At 30.5% G+C, this 13836-nt stretch overlaps 2 protein-coding genes across 11 annotated transcripts in view; one reads left to right on the forward strand and one right to left on the reverse strand.

Annotated features, from left to right (window-relative positions):
- Nucleotides 1-13064, forward strand: part of LOC126837919 (synaptic vesicle glycoprotein 2B) — a 46800-nt gene extending 33736 nt beyond the window's left edge. For 4 of the 6 annotated variants that reach the window (XM_050571907.1, XM_050571910.1, XM_050571906.1 and 1 more), the window contains 13 exons: nt 6123-6297; nt 9785-9844; nt 10175-10276; nt 10330-10491; nt 10570-10732; nt 10802-10923; nt 10989-11227; nt 11511-11680; nt 11742-11838; nt 11900-12068; nt 12158-12317; nt 12419-12546; nt 12735-13064. In XM_050571907.1, coding sequence (XP_050427864.1) covers nt 6261-6297; nt 9785-9844; nt 10175-10276; nt 10330-10491; nt 10570-10732; nt 10802-10923; nt 10989-11227; nt 11511-11680; nt 11742-11838; nt 11900-12068; nt 12158-12317; nt 12419-12546; nt 12735-12790 — 1665 coding nt within the window. In that variant the 5' untranslated portion in view covers nt 6123-6260 and the 3' untranslated portion in view covers nt 12791-13064. Of the gene's footprint in view, nt 1-5769; nt 5914-5984; nt 6005-6122; nt 6298-9784; nt 9845-10174; nt 10277-10329; nt 10492-10569; nt 10733-10801; nt 10924-10988; nt 11228-11510; nt 11681-11741; nt 11839-11899; nt 12069-12157; nt 12318-12418; nt 12547-12734 lie in introns of those variants that run through there. The other 2 variants (XM_050571909.1, XM_050571911.1) reach the window with 2 other exon arrangements.
- The window catches only part of LOC126837928 (60S ribosomal protein L17), a 309752-nt gene that overhangs the window by 45779 nt on the left and 250137 nt on the right, over nt 1-13836 (reverse strand). The window lies entirely within an intron of this gene.

The raw sequence follows: 13836 nt of genomic DNA on the forward strand, positions 1-13836 counted from the left end.
TTATCTTTTGCGTGTTCGTTCACCACATGCATAACAATACATTGCATTGTGTAAAAAATGGGATTTTGCGCAACTTACTTATTGGTTTAATAGTCTGCGAAAGACGCGCTGCAATAAACTATTACTTATATTGTAGTTTAAGTAATGGTTTTTTAATATTAGTATATGTTTCTAAGTATTGAAAACATTTTTTAGCTTCGATACGATGCTGAGTAAGCTGAGTAAAACACAGGTATTGTTTTTTCCCTATTTTTGTGTTTGCACTACGATATTTCCTAAATCGAAATACCGATTTTTTTCATTTAGCAAATACTATCAATATACAATGATTAATCTAAATATTATAAACCCTTTCCATGGAGTGAAAACTTTTTTAAGCGTTATTTTAGGAATTGAGTACTGAAAATTAGACTGAATGTAAATCTAATGTGGCCTTATATCATTTACAATGTTCTTAAAAATCTGTTGTCAAAATCCGCCTTGGACTACTATTTAGACTACTGGACAAACTTACTGTTATAGATTATAAAAAAACCCGAATCCTCATGGGCGCTATTGACGGACATAAAAACTGCACAGACGCGAGGAACAAACACATACACGGACAGAATGCCAATTTGTTATATTTTCGATGAGAACTCGTATGGTCTTACTTTATTATAAGAAAAAAATGTTTCCATGGAACCATATCTTTCTTTGATGAAGCAAGTGAAGTGGAACAACTAATAAACTTTGGTCGTACCAAATTTCCCGCTGCTATGTGTGAATGGCTGTAGGTGAGTTGCTGCGGCCCGAGGTGTTGTTTACAATGCCTGAGACCGGTGAATTGCGGCCCAGCAGCTTTCGATGGACGTATGAGTTGCGGTCCGTAAAACCTTTTTTATCTTGAAACTTTTATCGCCAACTTAGTTATACAGAATGATTTTTTTAAAGAGATCCACTCAATATCTTATAGCCTATAGGATTTAATTAGTTTTTAAATTTTTATTTTCGCATTGTTTTTTTATATAATGTGATCTCATTACTTTTGAAGTTATTTGAGTGTCAAAGTTAGGACAGATGAATTTTTGTCAACTCAATAATGTAAAAAAAACTAAAATGACAACGACGAAACTGCTCATCGACAAATAACATGAACTTAACTTGACCAAAAAACACATTTTTGGGAGATACTTCAGCCAACCTCTCTGTGGTGTCTCCTGGATAGCGCTAATAGGCTAATATAAAGTGGTAATTATTATGTGGCCGCAACTCATACGTCTCTCTCCTAAACCCGGGCCGCAACTCGTACTTGATTTAGGGATTTGGCTGCAACTCACCAACACCGTTGTGAATAAATCACAATTATCTAAATAATATTTTCGTTACAACGAAAACAAATCAACTATATAACAATACATCTCATCCCACATGTAATAATATTAATTTCTTTTTATACGCGTTATGTTTATATTGGCTAAAAACACAATCACAAACAAAATCAACTTTTGTAATTTTATATAAAAATCTGTTTACATGTAAGTCTCCACTCCTAACTATTATATACTGTAAAAAAATAAATAACAAATATAATTGACGGTAAAAAATGTTTGTTTATTTTATAAAAAAATTGGTAGTATTTAATGACAATATTTGTATGTTATAAAGTAGTTTTTTATTGTATTCGATTGCTTAGTTTTTCATTTCATATTCGGTTTAATATCGTTATGATGTGTTTATTTATAATGTATAATAATGTATAACGATGTATTTTTCCTTGTATCATTTTCTAATACTTGAGTGTATAGTGTACTTTAGTGTAGTTAAGTTGTCTCAATGCCATCGCTTCAAAATGTTTGGAAATATTTACTTTTGTGATTTAAGCTAAACGTATACGTAGCATCAAGAAGTTGCATTTTTACGTTTATTTGAAAGAACTCGTCGACACTAACATTATTTTAGCTAATAAAATTACGTTAGCGATACAGGATACTACATAATGTATCTAATCATTAATATATGCAATTCTAAGTATTATATTCGCTAGTTATGAAGAACGTCTGATACACTACGTCTAGTTAAAAATGCCTTTAACCTTTAATTACGTATCTAAGGGTGTTCTAAACACCCCCCACTGCGCTCTAATATTGAAAAATTAAAAAAAAGGCGACATATTTTTACTTACCTAGGTATGGTATGTACATTTTTATCGCATACCTAGGATTAAGGAAACGCCATCTCCTCCGTATGACAATTTTTTTGTCGTGTAATGCCTACATGTGCTATCACAAACTACACTAATAAATTGCCATTTTGCAGATTTTTCTGTTTATAAGATGACAATGTAAGTTCAAATATCTTTATCCTATTAATACATTCTTAAACTCGTATGACGTCAAAATCACATTTTGAAAAGTAAACAAAAATTATATCCAAGTGCGTCTTTCAAAACAAAATAATAATCAGCAATTATTTCGAGCAAATTGTACGTATTTAATGCGCCGCGTAAGCTGCTGGAATATTATTTTGTAGTTTTTTTTTATCGTATAATTTTTTATTTGCCGGTGATCTGGTGGATCTATTTACAACAATGGTGGCCTAATCGCAGGAAACGCGTAAATTATTATTTTTATTCTTGTAAATTCGTGTTGACGGGGAATGGTTTTGATAAAATTGAGCTTGTCCGTTTGCTACACGTATACTCATTACATTTACATACATATAAAAGTATAGTACGGGTATAAATATATATGGCTTATAATTGATCACAAAGTACCGCTGTTAACATGCAAATTGCAGAAAATAACGTTTTCATATAATTATTTTTTCACCGATCCGTTTAGGCGTCCGTAATATAATATTCAGGGACAATTTCATTATGCTTTTTTTTAAAGGCATATATCTTTTTAAGTCGTACGAAATTTAGATTAAATCCATATTGTTCTGTGCATGTTGAATAATCGTAATGAATAATGATAATTTAACTAAAAAGTTAAAAATAAAGTTGAAAATTTAAAAGAAGCAGTTATTCATAGTTAGATGATTCTTTCATTAGCTTTTAAATTTAACTAAACATAATAATTTATTTGGTAATTGTCACTATAAGCTATCTTTTGTATTATGTTGTTTACAAAATATTTACTGCTATTGTACATACTACGTTGATTGCTTCACTATTGTTGTTTATTTGTGCTAAATGCTAATACTTGAATAATTTTGTAATAAATAAAGAATTATTTTTAAATATTGTCGAAATAAGCCTAAAATTATAAATGCATGTTATTTTCCTTTGGTGAAATTGTTGTTTTAAAAAAATAACCGGAAGGAATTTTTGGATATTTGATTGCATAACGTTGGTATCAAGATTTAAATTCTTAACCTTAATGTATTCAAACGACTAGAAACCTAAAACAATTTTGTAAATTGTAATTTATTTTTGGATTTATTTGTTATATGCCAAGAAATGTCTTTACTGCATAAATAATTTCAACGATTATCATGTTTTGTTAGTTCATCAAAATTTATTTTTTACAATAGACTGTTGAGTATATTATATTGTGAAGAATCGTAGTTAATAATTAGATCAATAAAATCAATAGAAATGAAGACTACTTAGGAGTAAGACGTTTATATTAAGAAAATATCGATTCATTCAACTTAATGACACTATTGACAATTTTATTTTGTTTTCAAACTTTTCAGTTCATCCGCCCATAGAAGTCGGTGTAGCATATCTTACAGTGTTATTTCTTTTATTATTTTTATTAACCTATATTGTGACTCGTTGGTTATTAAACAATAATTTGTTGTTACTAAATATATTCAATAAGATTAAAATTATTGACAATTAAAACAGTACGAAACTATATAATATTGATCAGTACCAATATCAGAATATTAATATACCAACAATAAGTAAAAACAATTATACTATACTAAATGCAACATCCAACGCTCAGATGGAAAGAGAGTATGTCTGTGACCATTAATAACGTGGATTGCAGTTAGGAAAAGCGTAAATACTTATTTTATTGTATTGGTGTCCTTTTTTGTGGATATTTGTATAGATGTTTCTAATCTGGATTATTAAACAATTAAACCTAATAATTATTATAATAACAAGATCAGAAGTTATCGTGACGCAATTGACTTAATGAATCCGAGGCGACAGAAAGTAAATTTCTATAAAAAATAATTCTTTAAATTATATTGTTTGTTTTATAATATAATTTATAACTTCTTTTAAGGGTCTATATAGTTAGTTTCTACAAATTCGACTTTCCGTTGTTCGGTTTGATTCTCGTGTTCGATAAATAGTTATACTTCAACTTGTCCGTGAAGCTAAAATTGTATTTTGTATTATTTTATTAATCACAAGCTGTCCCGCCCCGCGTTGCCTGGGATTTAGTTTGCCAGGGCTGTGTAAAATAATTACAAATAAGATAAATAAAAGTCAGTATTCCAGGCTATATTATAAAACTTTAGCATACCCTGTCTCGGCTTTTTTTTTTAATCTACATACATGTGTACATAACATTATATTGGTTATGTCCCCCTCTTACTCAAGGGTCTCAGTCCCAGGTCCATTTTCAATCGTGAAAATGTTTAATAGCGTCCCCAGAATCGTGGTACTTAGAATCGGCCTGTTTCTTTAAACATCACCTACCATTCGCTCGAGTATCGTGGTTACCATGGTTACAAACCAAGTGTTTATTTTGGGTTAGTAGCGAAAAAATATTTCTCATTTAAAGTAAAAAATTCATGTTTGATGCCACCCTTTGGGGTGGAATTTTCAAAAAGTACTATGCCAGAAACCTTCGTGGGAGTGTACTCAACAACTTCCCAAAGTTTCATGGCGATCGATGAATGCAGAATGGTGTACTAATGCAATGTTAGACACACACACATACATCATTTTTATATGTATAGATAGATTATCAATGTAGTGACAAGAATCAAAAAAAGGGTACAAGTGATAACGAATTGAAGTAAAAATGTTTGATACTATTAAATTTACCTGCGAAATATTTTTTTATTTGTTAGTTTCACCCACGTGAGCATGTTAAAATATAATTTTAATTTTGTTTTTCTGTAAAAATTTGTAAAATTGATTTGTATCAAATATTTGACGGTCTCTTTGAAATGTTGTCTGCCTGATGCACAGTTATATATAATAAACTAGATTGCTAACTTTATATACCACCAACAGAGAAGATTGAAGCAGCCACTTTCCGCCATCCTGGTGGGAATTAGAACCTTATCACGCGAGAATAATATATACGTTTATAACAATCACATGTATATATATTATTGATATAATAATATATAAAGATATTATAAAGATATTTGTATGCATTAATAACACACATAAATCCATCCCGCCAGAATGGCGGACCGTCGGCTTCAATTCTTATCGCTAGTTAGCAATCTAGTTTATTATATATATCTGTGGTCTGATGACCGTCGCCCGATAAAGACCATAAACCATGGTGTAAAAAATGCGTAGGCTTGCTGCTATCATCTCTGGCCCGTTTATCCCTTCATTCAACCGGCGGTGAGATAATTAATAAATCTAAATCGTCAATAAAAAAACATGCGTGGAGCCATTAGCCGTGTTATTGTTATTATCCATGAAGTTCGATTGACAATCTCATTTTCATACGAGGCCCGGGGCGGCTGTCCATTTCAAGGTCTGCACACTCCACTCTCCTGTGTGTGTTTGTATGTGTGTAAAACAAATCTCGTTTCGCTGCAGCTCTTCGCCACAGCCTTTCATTCTACATTCTAATAAACCCGGCTGGTGGACGGACGCATGTTGTTTTGATACGTACAACCTATAGATCACTCGTCGGCTTAAATATATTTGATTTTCTTGTTATTATTATTATTATTATTTTTTTTTTTTATTATTTAACATTTTGTCGGACTCGTAAGGTGAGGGCAATTGACGTCTGCAGTAGTAGTAGTAGTAGTAGTAGTCGTTGTAGTCTCTAGGTGCGCGCGCGGGATGTACACAAAACTATTAGTGGGTTTAGTGTTGCATTTTTCTCTCTTTATCCATCTATCTATTTATCTATCTCTCTCTCTCTCGCCCTCTCGTACACCATTATAATCCTAGACGTTTGTGTGACCGTATTTTGCAGATGAAATCGACGTTGCCTCCAGAAAAACTCTCATCTACACGACCGGTTAGAGATAAGTTATGATACCAGTTTTATGATACCTGAAAAACACAAACGAAACCTAAGTGGGTCCGGTTTGCACTGACCAATAACACTACAATGGTGGTAGATCATAGTGGACCCAACAACAGTCCAGGTAAAAATGTTTTTTTAAAATTATTTTTATTTATACATTATTTTAAATATTTTTATTGTCTATAACGTTCGCTCGTTGTATTAATCAAACGGTGTGTTTTTTTATTTTATTTTTAATTGACGCGCAATTTACCAGTAGCATTTTTTTCCGTACCGTTTTGTCGCGGTCATACGATACATTGTATATCCGCTGTTTTGCGTTTTGTTGGTGACTAAGACTGTATAGTAGAAGTTGCTGAGATTGTGTTGTGGTTAACAATTTCCGATTGTTAACAATGAATTTTTTGGACGGTAAAATAACTCGTACGTCGCTAACAATTACGCACGTATCACCTATGTTAACAGTATTGACATTATATTAAATCGAATAAAATAATGTGCATAATGTTTGTTTGATCGGTCGTGTCGTAACAATAACGTTTTGATAATATATATTTTATTATAATATATATACCGTTGTGTGTTTATTATTTAAGCTTCTTAAATTTACAAAATATAGTATAATATCCTTTAATCGTCTAAAATCTCGAATTACAGCGGTGCCGGCTAACACAACTGTCTAGTTTTAAAAACACAACCACAGTTGTTTAAAACGCCTTTTTATTATTATTATATAAAAGAAAAAATCAACAAACAAAGTAGGCACCTTCAAACCGGGTTTTTTTTTGACACATGACGCTTATTTAATTCTTAATTTTATGTTGTGAACCATTCGGATACGGCGTGAGATCTTTTAACTCGGTCGGTTCATAATCGAGAATAAACAAATCGCGCGATTGTACGTTTTTATTAATAGGTGCATAGAGTAAAATACAATGGTATTGTATTGGTGGAGGCTATCTCTCTCACTCTCTCATATTAATATAAGATATTATTGTTGTGTCTAAGAGAGCGTTCGTAGTTGGTCCGCGTTTGTTCACGGAGAATATGTTATCAAAATAATTGTAAATAATAGTTCTCGTGAGATTTTTTTGGCAAGCTACAACGACATCGATTAGTTTTGTTAAATAAACAACGTTAAACAAATAGTTAACTTTCGCCTTCAATAGTTACCGGTTCAGCTTAGAACTTTTTCAGCTAATTTATAGTAAACAAATATGTACGTATACATATTATATAGAGATCAACGGGGATATTAAATTCTTGTTGGTCTTGTATTTTTGTCAATTCGCCATTTCGCCTTGTGTGTGTATACCTACTACTCGTATACGACATGAACTTTGCCCAACAATGCTCGCTCCGAGTAGTGTACAGTATATAAATATAAATCACCGGCAGCAGAAAGCGTTAAATGTGTTTTGCATGTGTGTAAGTGTATGTATGTGATGATGTCACCGGCGATATTGCCTCCACTACACACGGTTGTTGATGAATTCGGCCTTTGAATTCGACGACGGCACGCCGGAAAGTGATTCCCGTGTGTATACTATGACTATTATACACACATCTACAACGGTCGCGTATAAGTCATTCCCTCATGTGTGTGCTGTAAACCTTTGTACGTTTACGAGGTACCTATTGAAACGTATCATTGTTTTGTCTCCATATTGATTCTGCTAATTATATTTCACGTGTAAATCGCTGTAAGACCAGTACTTGTTATATAATATAGCGCCTAGCTGACGGTTTTAAGCGAAAAAAAAAATACGTTTACCTAACTAAATACTAAAACGCATTTTCCTCGGACCGACGGCAGTGATGCCGTTTACGAGTTATAGTTAGACTTTTAAGTAGATAAATAATAGTACTAAATAAAACGACTACTGCGACTCGACAATCGTGTGACTAACCTTGCATTATACTGTTACACACATAATTACGATTGGAATTATTCCATTAAAAAGTAAACAGCAAACACTTAGCGTTATGGTTTATAGGTGTACCTACACATAATATTGTGTAGTCAATAGAAAATGTTCCCGACTCCATGGTTATTTTATAACTATTTTATTCGTTTATATGCGGCATTTATATATACGACGCGGTTGGCGTGTCCGTCATTTTTAAAAAAAAATTTTAGATCATAAAAATTCTACCAGTACGCTACTGAAACGTAGTAGGCTAAATACCCATTTGAAATAAAATAATTTGAAAAAGTTAATTGTCGCGATCGTCTTTTAAGTTTTGAACGTCATATTTTTGGTTTCATTCGCCTCGATTTTTTAAAATATATCATTATTATTCTACTCGCAAAGAAAAGGTAATGGAGCACAGTGGTGTATTTGGAGAAGTTATTTTTTGTAAATGAGAACTTTCCAAGGTCATATTAAATTTTAAAGCGTTTAATCACAACAAAAAAATATTTCCGTTGAAAAATCTATAATTAACGTTAAAATAAAGTAGCTATAATAACAGAATAATTTTTTTTAGAAACAACACATTGACCACCTACCAAACCCAGTAGCCTTAATTTTGCTGACCGTTTTTTATTTGTAGACAACGTAGTAAATCACATTTTCATTAGGCAACGTTTTTTACTTGTAATCCCACAAATGAAGCGGTGAGAGCTAAAATAGCATATACAATTTTACTTGAGATAAAATTCTAGTCAGCAGAATAATAAAATGTTTTCATAATGTTATCGCGAATATTTTTAACATTTTTAAATATTTTATAATATTATTTTAGCCAGCAATTTAAAATCCTACGAATATTATTTACAAAATGTTATTCAAATATCTAGAAATAGACATAAGTTTAATCATTTTCAATATTTTAATAATATAATTACAAAATATTAATTACAAGAAACATTGGCGTTTTTCACTACTTTCTTAAACATTTTCTTAAATAAGGCGATAGAAAATAATAAAACAAACACAGATAGAAAAAGTGTTTATTGACGAAGTATAATTGTGATCATCCATGGGAAAGGTACCCTTCCCGAAGCAAATTGTTCAGTAGAGCCAAAACTAACTTTGTACTAACTAGGTAACTTACTAGGGAGTTCCAACTTAAAAACTTCATAACTTTTGAACAGATCGAGATATCATTGTGATCAAGACACAGACTTTAACAAAATTCAAAAATCCTGATTTTGAAAAATAAAAGATAAGATACCTTTTACTATGGACGGTCACAATTTATAGTTAAAGGCTCATTTTTGTAAAGATTATTTATAATTATAAATATTGCGGAATATTCACAATATTCATGTACTACATTTTTAGACGTTGCACTAAATATTACCATTCAAATTATGTTTTTTGGAAATCCTCATTAAGTATTCGTAAAATGACGATTGTAAAAAATGGCATTGAAAATGTAATATGCCATTGGGTATATTACGGCCCACTAGCTTTTAATCTAAATTTTCATTTTTTTGAATACTACAAAACTAAAGTGCTCCAAAAAATAATGTAATTGCATTATTATAAGTAAAACCATATGAGTTCCCATTGTAGAACATAATTTAAACTCTAATGCATAATAATGCTGTTTATTTTTTATGCAGAACATGTATTTATTGTGTTTTTTATCCGTTACAGATATAAAATTTAACAATGGCAGAGTAAAGAATCAAGAATCCATTGACCTTAAAACTAAAGGTATTTAAAATTTCATTTGAGTAGTGAATACTTAATTGGTTGTTAGAGTATATGAGGCATCTTGTTTCAAAACCATCCCTAAGACATTTTGACAACGTGTTTGTTTTTTAAGTGACCATAATGTATTACATGTTATGTAAAACTGTTATTTGAATATCAAATAAAGAATATAACTAATTCTAGCTGTGTTTTTTTGAAAATTTTGGTTGGTTCTATCTAAAGAAACTATTTGTTGTTTTGTGAAAATTTTCAAAAATTGTATAGCTGGTTTTGAAACTAGGCGCCTCATATGTAGGTAATGATATTAAACTATATGATTTGTTCCTATAGGCGGAACGATAGACCAAATCGATAAAAAATTGGATGCTATTGAAAATGGTTCATTCCAAAGCAAAGAAGTTGCAGACTTCGAGCATGCAATTGAACTTACTGGTAATTCGACATTACTTTACGACTTAACATTATTAAAATATTCGTATTTTTAGGCTATGGAAAATTTCATTATTTGCTTTTGGTCGTGTGTGGTTTTGTCAGCACCAGTGAAGAAATGGACGTCATATGCATGTCATTTATTTTGCCGTCCGCACAGTGTGACCTTCAGCTGAACACGTCTTCCAAAGGATGGCTAAATTCGATTATTTTTATAGGTTTGCATAAAAAATTGACATAATCTAATGAAACACAATAAGACTGGTAAAAATTATTAAAAAAATAATTCGTATTAGGTATGATGGCTGGAGCCTACATATGGGGCTCCCTAGCAGATGCACTGGGCCGTCGTAAAGTCCTAATTGTCATTAGTTTTATGAATGCCTTGTGCATAGTGGCGTCCACATTTGCCCAGTCATATGGCGTCTTTATGTTCTTTAGATTTTTAAACGGAGCGGCGTAAGTATTTTATGCATTTCTGATCTGACATGCTAATTTTCGCCATGTCGTTTAACTTGTGCACGACAGGTTGGGAGGTAGTGGTCCAGTTATATGGTCATATTTTGCCGAATTTCAACCAAAGTACAAACGTGGCTCCATGTTGAGTTCAATGGCAGCATTTTGGACACTTGGCAATTTATTTGTTGCTAGTAAGCCAATTGACACTACTGTTAAGATTATTTTGCTTAGACCTAATGTGATTTGTAATATCTAGGTTTGGCTTGGATAATTATACCGCAAGACATTGGAATAAGATCTCCAATGTTTTTGTACAATTCTTGGAGAATATTTTTGGCTATTTGTTCCATTCCGAGTGTGCTTGTTGCTGTGTTTCTATTATTCTTGCCGGAGAGTCCAAAATTTTTACTGACACGGAACAACCATGCAGAAGCATTGGAAGTATTCAAAAAGATCTACGCCGTCAATACTGGAAATGACCCAGAAATGTACCCAGTAAGTTTTTTTTAGACTTGAGAAATTTTTATTTAGGTAAATAATGATTTTCAAATAATTTATTTCTTAAGTAAAAAACCAAAAAAAATTGTATTGTAATACATTTTTATTTGACTTTATTTCCATTCATATTTAAATAAAAAAATTGTTGAGTTCATTATTGAAATATTATTTATTATTTGAATTTGTATTTCAATAAAAATGTATTTAAATAATTCCCAGGTCTGGTTTTTTAAGCTTGCATGTTTGCCCTTAATAGTTTAATATATTTTGTGGTTTTTAGGTGAAAACTTTAATAACTAAAGGGAATAGTTTAGAGCAAGATTGTATAAAAAAGAAGTCTTTTAAAAGTATGACAAATGAAGTAGCTCAAAACACAAAGATGATATTTATGCCTCCCATATTACAGTACACCTGGATATCGATAGTAATAAACCTTAGCTTTCATATTGGGTATGTGTGCAATTTATTTTTAGCCTAATATATTTATAATAGAAATTTATTTTTTTTCAAGCTATTATGGTCTCATGATGTGGTTTCCAGAGCTATTTCATAGATTCGATGAGTTTGCCCGTGCTCATAACGGTAGCGAAAACGCACTTGTTTGTCAGGTAATAAAATGATAGTTATAAAACGAAAATCAAAATGTATTAACTTAACATGATACTCTAGGTGACAGATTTTGTCGTACAAAGCGGGTCACATTCACATGTTGAGTTGTGTTCAGATAAAATTGAAAGCGGTGTGTTTCTCGAATCATTTATTACAGTAGCAGCTGCTATACCCAGTAATATTCTTGCAGTATTGGGAATGGACACGTTGGGCAGAAAATTCTTTTTAGGTGATCATTTTCACCTGTTATGAAATAATAACCCTTCCATTTGTTGTAATTTTAATAATGTTATTAAATTTGTATATTTAAATGGGAAGTGTTCAGCACAATGGCATCTGGTATTTGTGCGGTCGGCATGTCATTTGTCACAAATAAACGGCAAAACCTAATTATATCCGCTATATTTAGTAGTGTCATTAGCTGTGGTAACGCTGCATTAGATTGTTTAATTACAGAAATTTTCCCAACAAATTTAAGGTGAGCATTTTTGAAATTTGTTTTTTTATAAGACGTAATTGTATATATTTTATGTTTTAACAAGTAAAAATCATTTAAAAAAATATATATGTTAATTATAGAGCTACAGGAATGGCCATATCTATGGTAGCTGCTCGCCTTGGAGGTATTATTGGCAACATAGTAATTGCCACGTTATTGGATCTTTATTGTCCGTTGCCTACATACATTGTAGCAGTGCTCCTTATTGGTTTGTTATATAAAAAACATTTTTTTTTATTGTTGATTGAAAGTGATGCACTGCCTAGTATCTAAGCTCTCAATCACCAACAGTAGTGTTGTCGTAGTCTCAGGAGTATACACATGTACTCAGAAAAGTGGGGCTACGCCACTGATTGTTGTTATTATCATTATTAAATACATATTTTTAATTTTCAGGAGGCGGACTGCTATGTCTTATGTTGCCAAACACTACGAGGGAACCATTGACGTGACCTTCATCAGAACACAAAATAAGAAAAATACAATTTTTTTTTAGATTAGTAGTATACTTTAGTTTGATAGACAAACATATTTTGTGCTACTTTAAATATATTTGCACTAACAATATATGCACATTTCATCAAAAAAATCTTATTTAATATTATGCATCCTTTACTCATTATTATTATGTATCATATGTATAACTTAATGCGTAAGCTTGTATAGTTATATATATTCTAGACAAAATTTTAGATATAATGCTTTTTTTTGACTGTGAATTTATTGTGAATATACCATTTATATATATATATATATATATATATATATATATATATATATATATATATATATATATTATTAATAGTTAAACACTGGTATTTGGAACCTAGTTATTGTTTATTATAATTTTTATATTATAAAGAAAGAGACTTTAAAACTAGTTACACTTCAGTTATTTTGATATTATCACGATAAATTATTTTTTGTATTATATTATTACAATTAAAATAAAAATTGATGGTGTAATTCCTAAACTTGATCTGTAGTCTGTTAGTCCCTTTAAGGTTTGTTCATAAGAAGACAAATTATTTTGATATACTTGTAACTTGTAAAATTTAATAATTTATATAAAATTAACTAAATAATAATAAAAAAATAATAGAACATATTCTATTCATGTATATATATTATATTAAACGATGTTATTATTTTGGAAATAATTCATACTAACAGTATTTTATTTTTATTGCTTTAAAATCTGATACATATCTAAGATAAATAACAAAATCATTTTTGATATACTTAGATTTTTTTTTTATTTTCTCAAAAATATTAAGGTACAATTTTTTTTTTTTAATTTTAATTTGTTATACTTTTTACCATGTATTTTATGTGTTGTTTATAAAGGGATTTTTTTAATTTAATAGTTTTTGACATTCCAGTATTATAAGTAAAATATAATAGAGATAATTAGTTTGTAATAATCTTCAATGAAATGTTTTTGTAGAATTCTGCTTTTATGTGTAATTATACAGGATTAATGAGCTATACATTTTGT

This window comes from Adelges cooleyi, unplaced genomic scaffold (assembly GCF_023614345.1).
Source record: "Adelges cooleyi isolate 19-005CV unplaced genomic scaffold, UGA_ACOO_1.1 ACOO_flye_CR_arks_rails_tigmint_CR_PRNA_30, whole genome shotgun sequence".
NCBI lineage: Eukaryota > Metazoa > Arthropoda > Insecta > Hemiptera > Adelgidae > Adelges > Adelges cooleyi.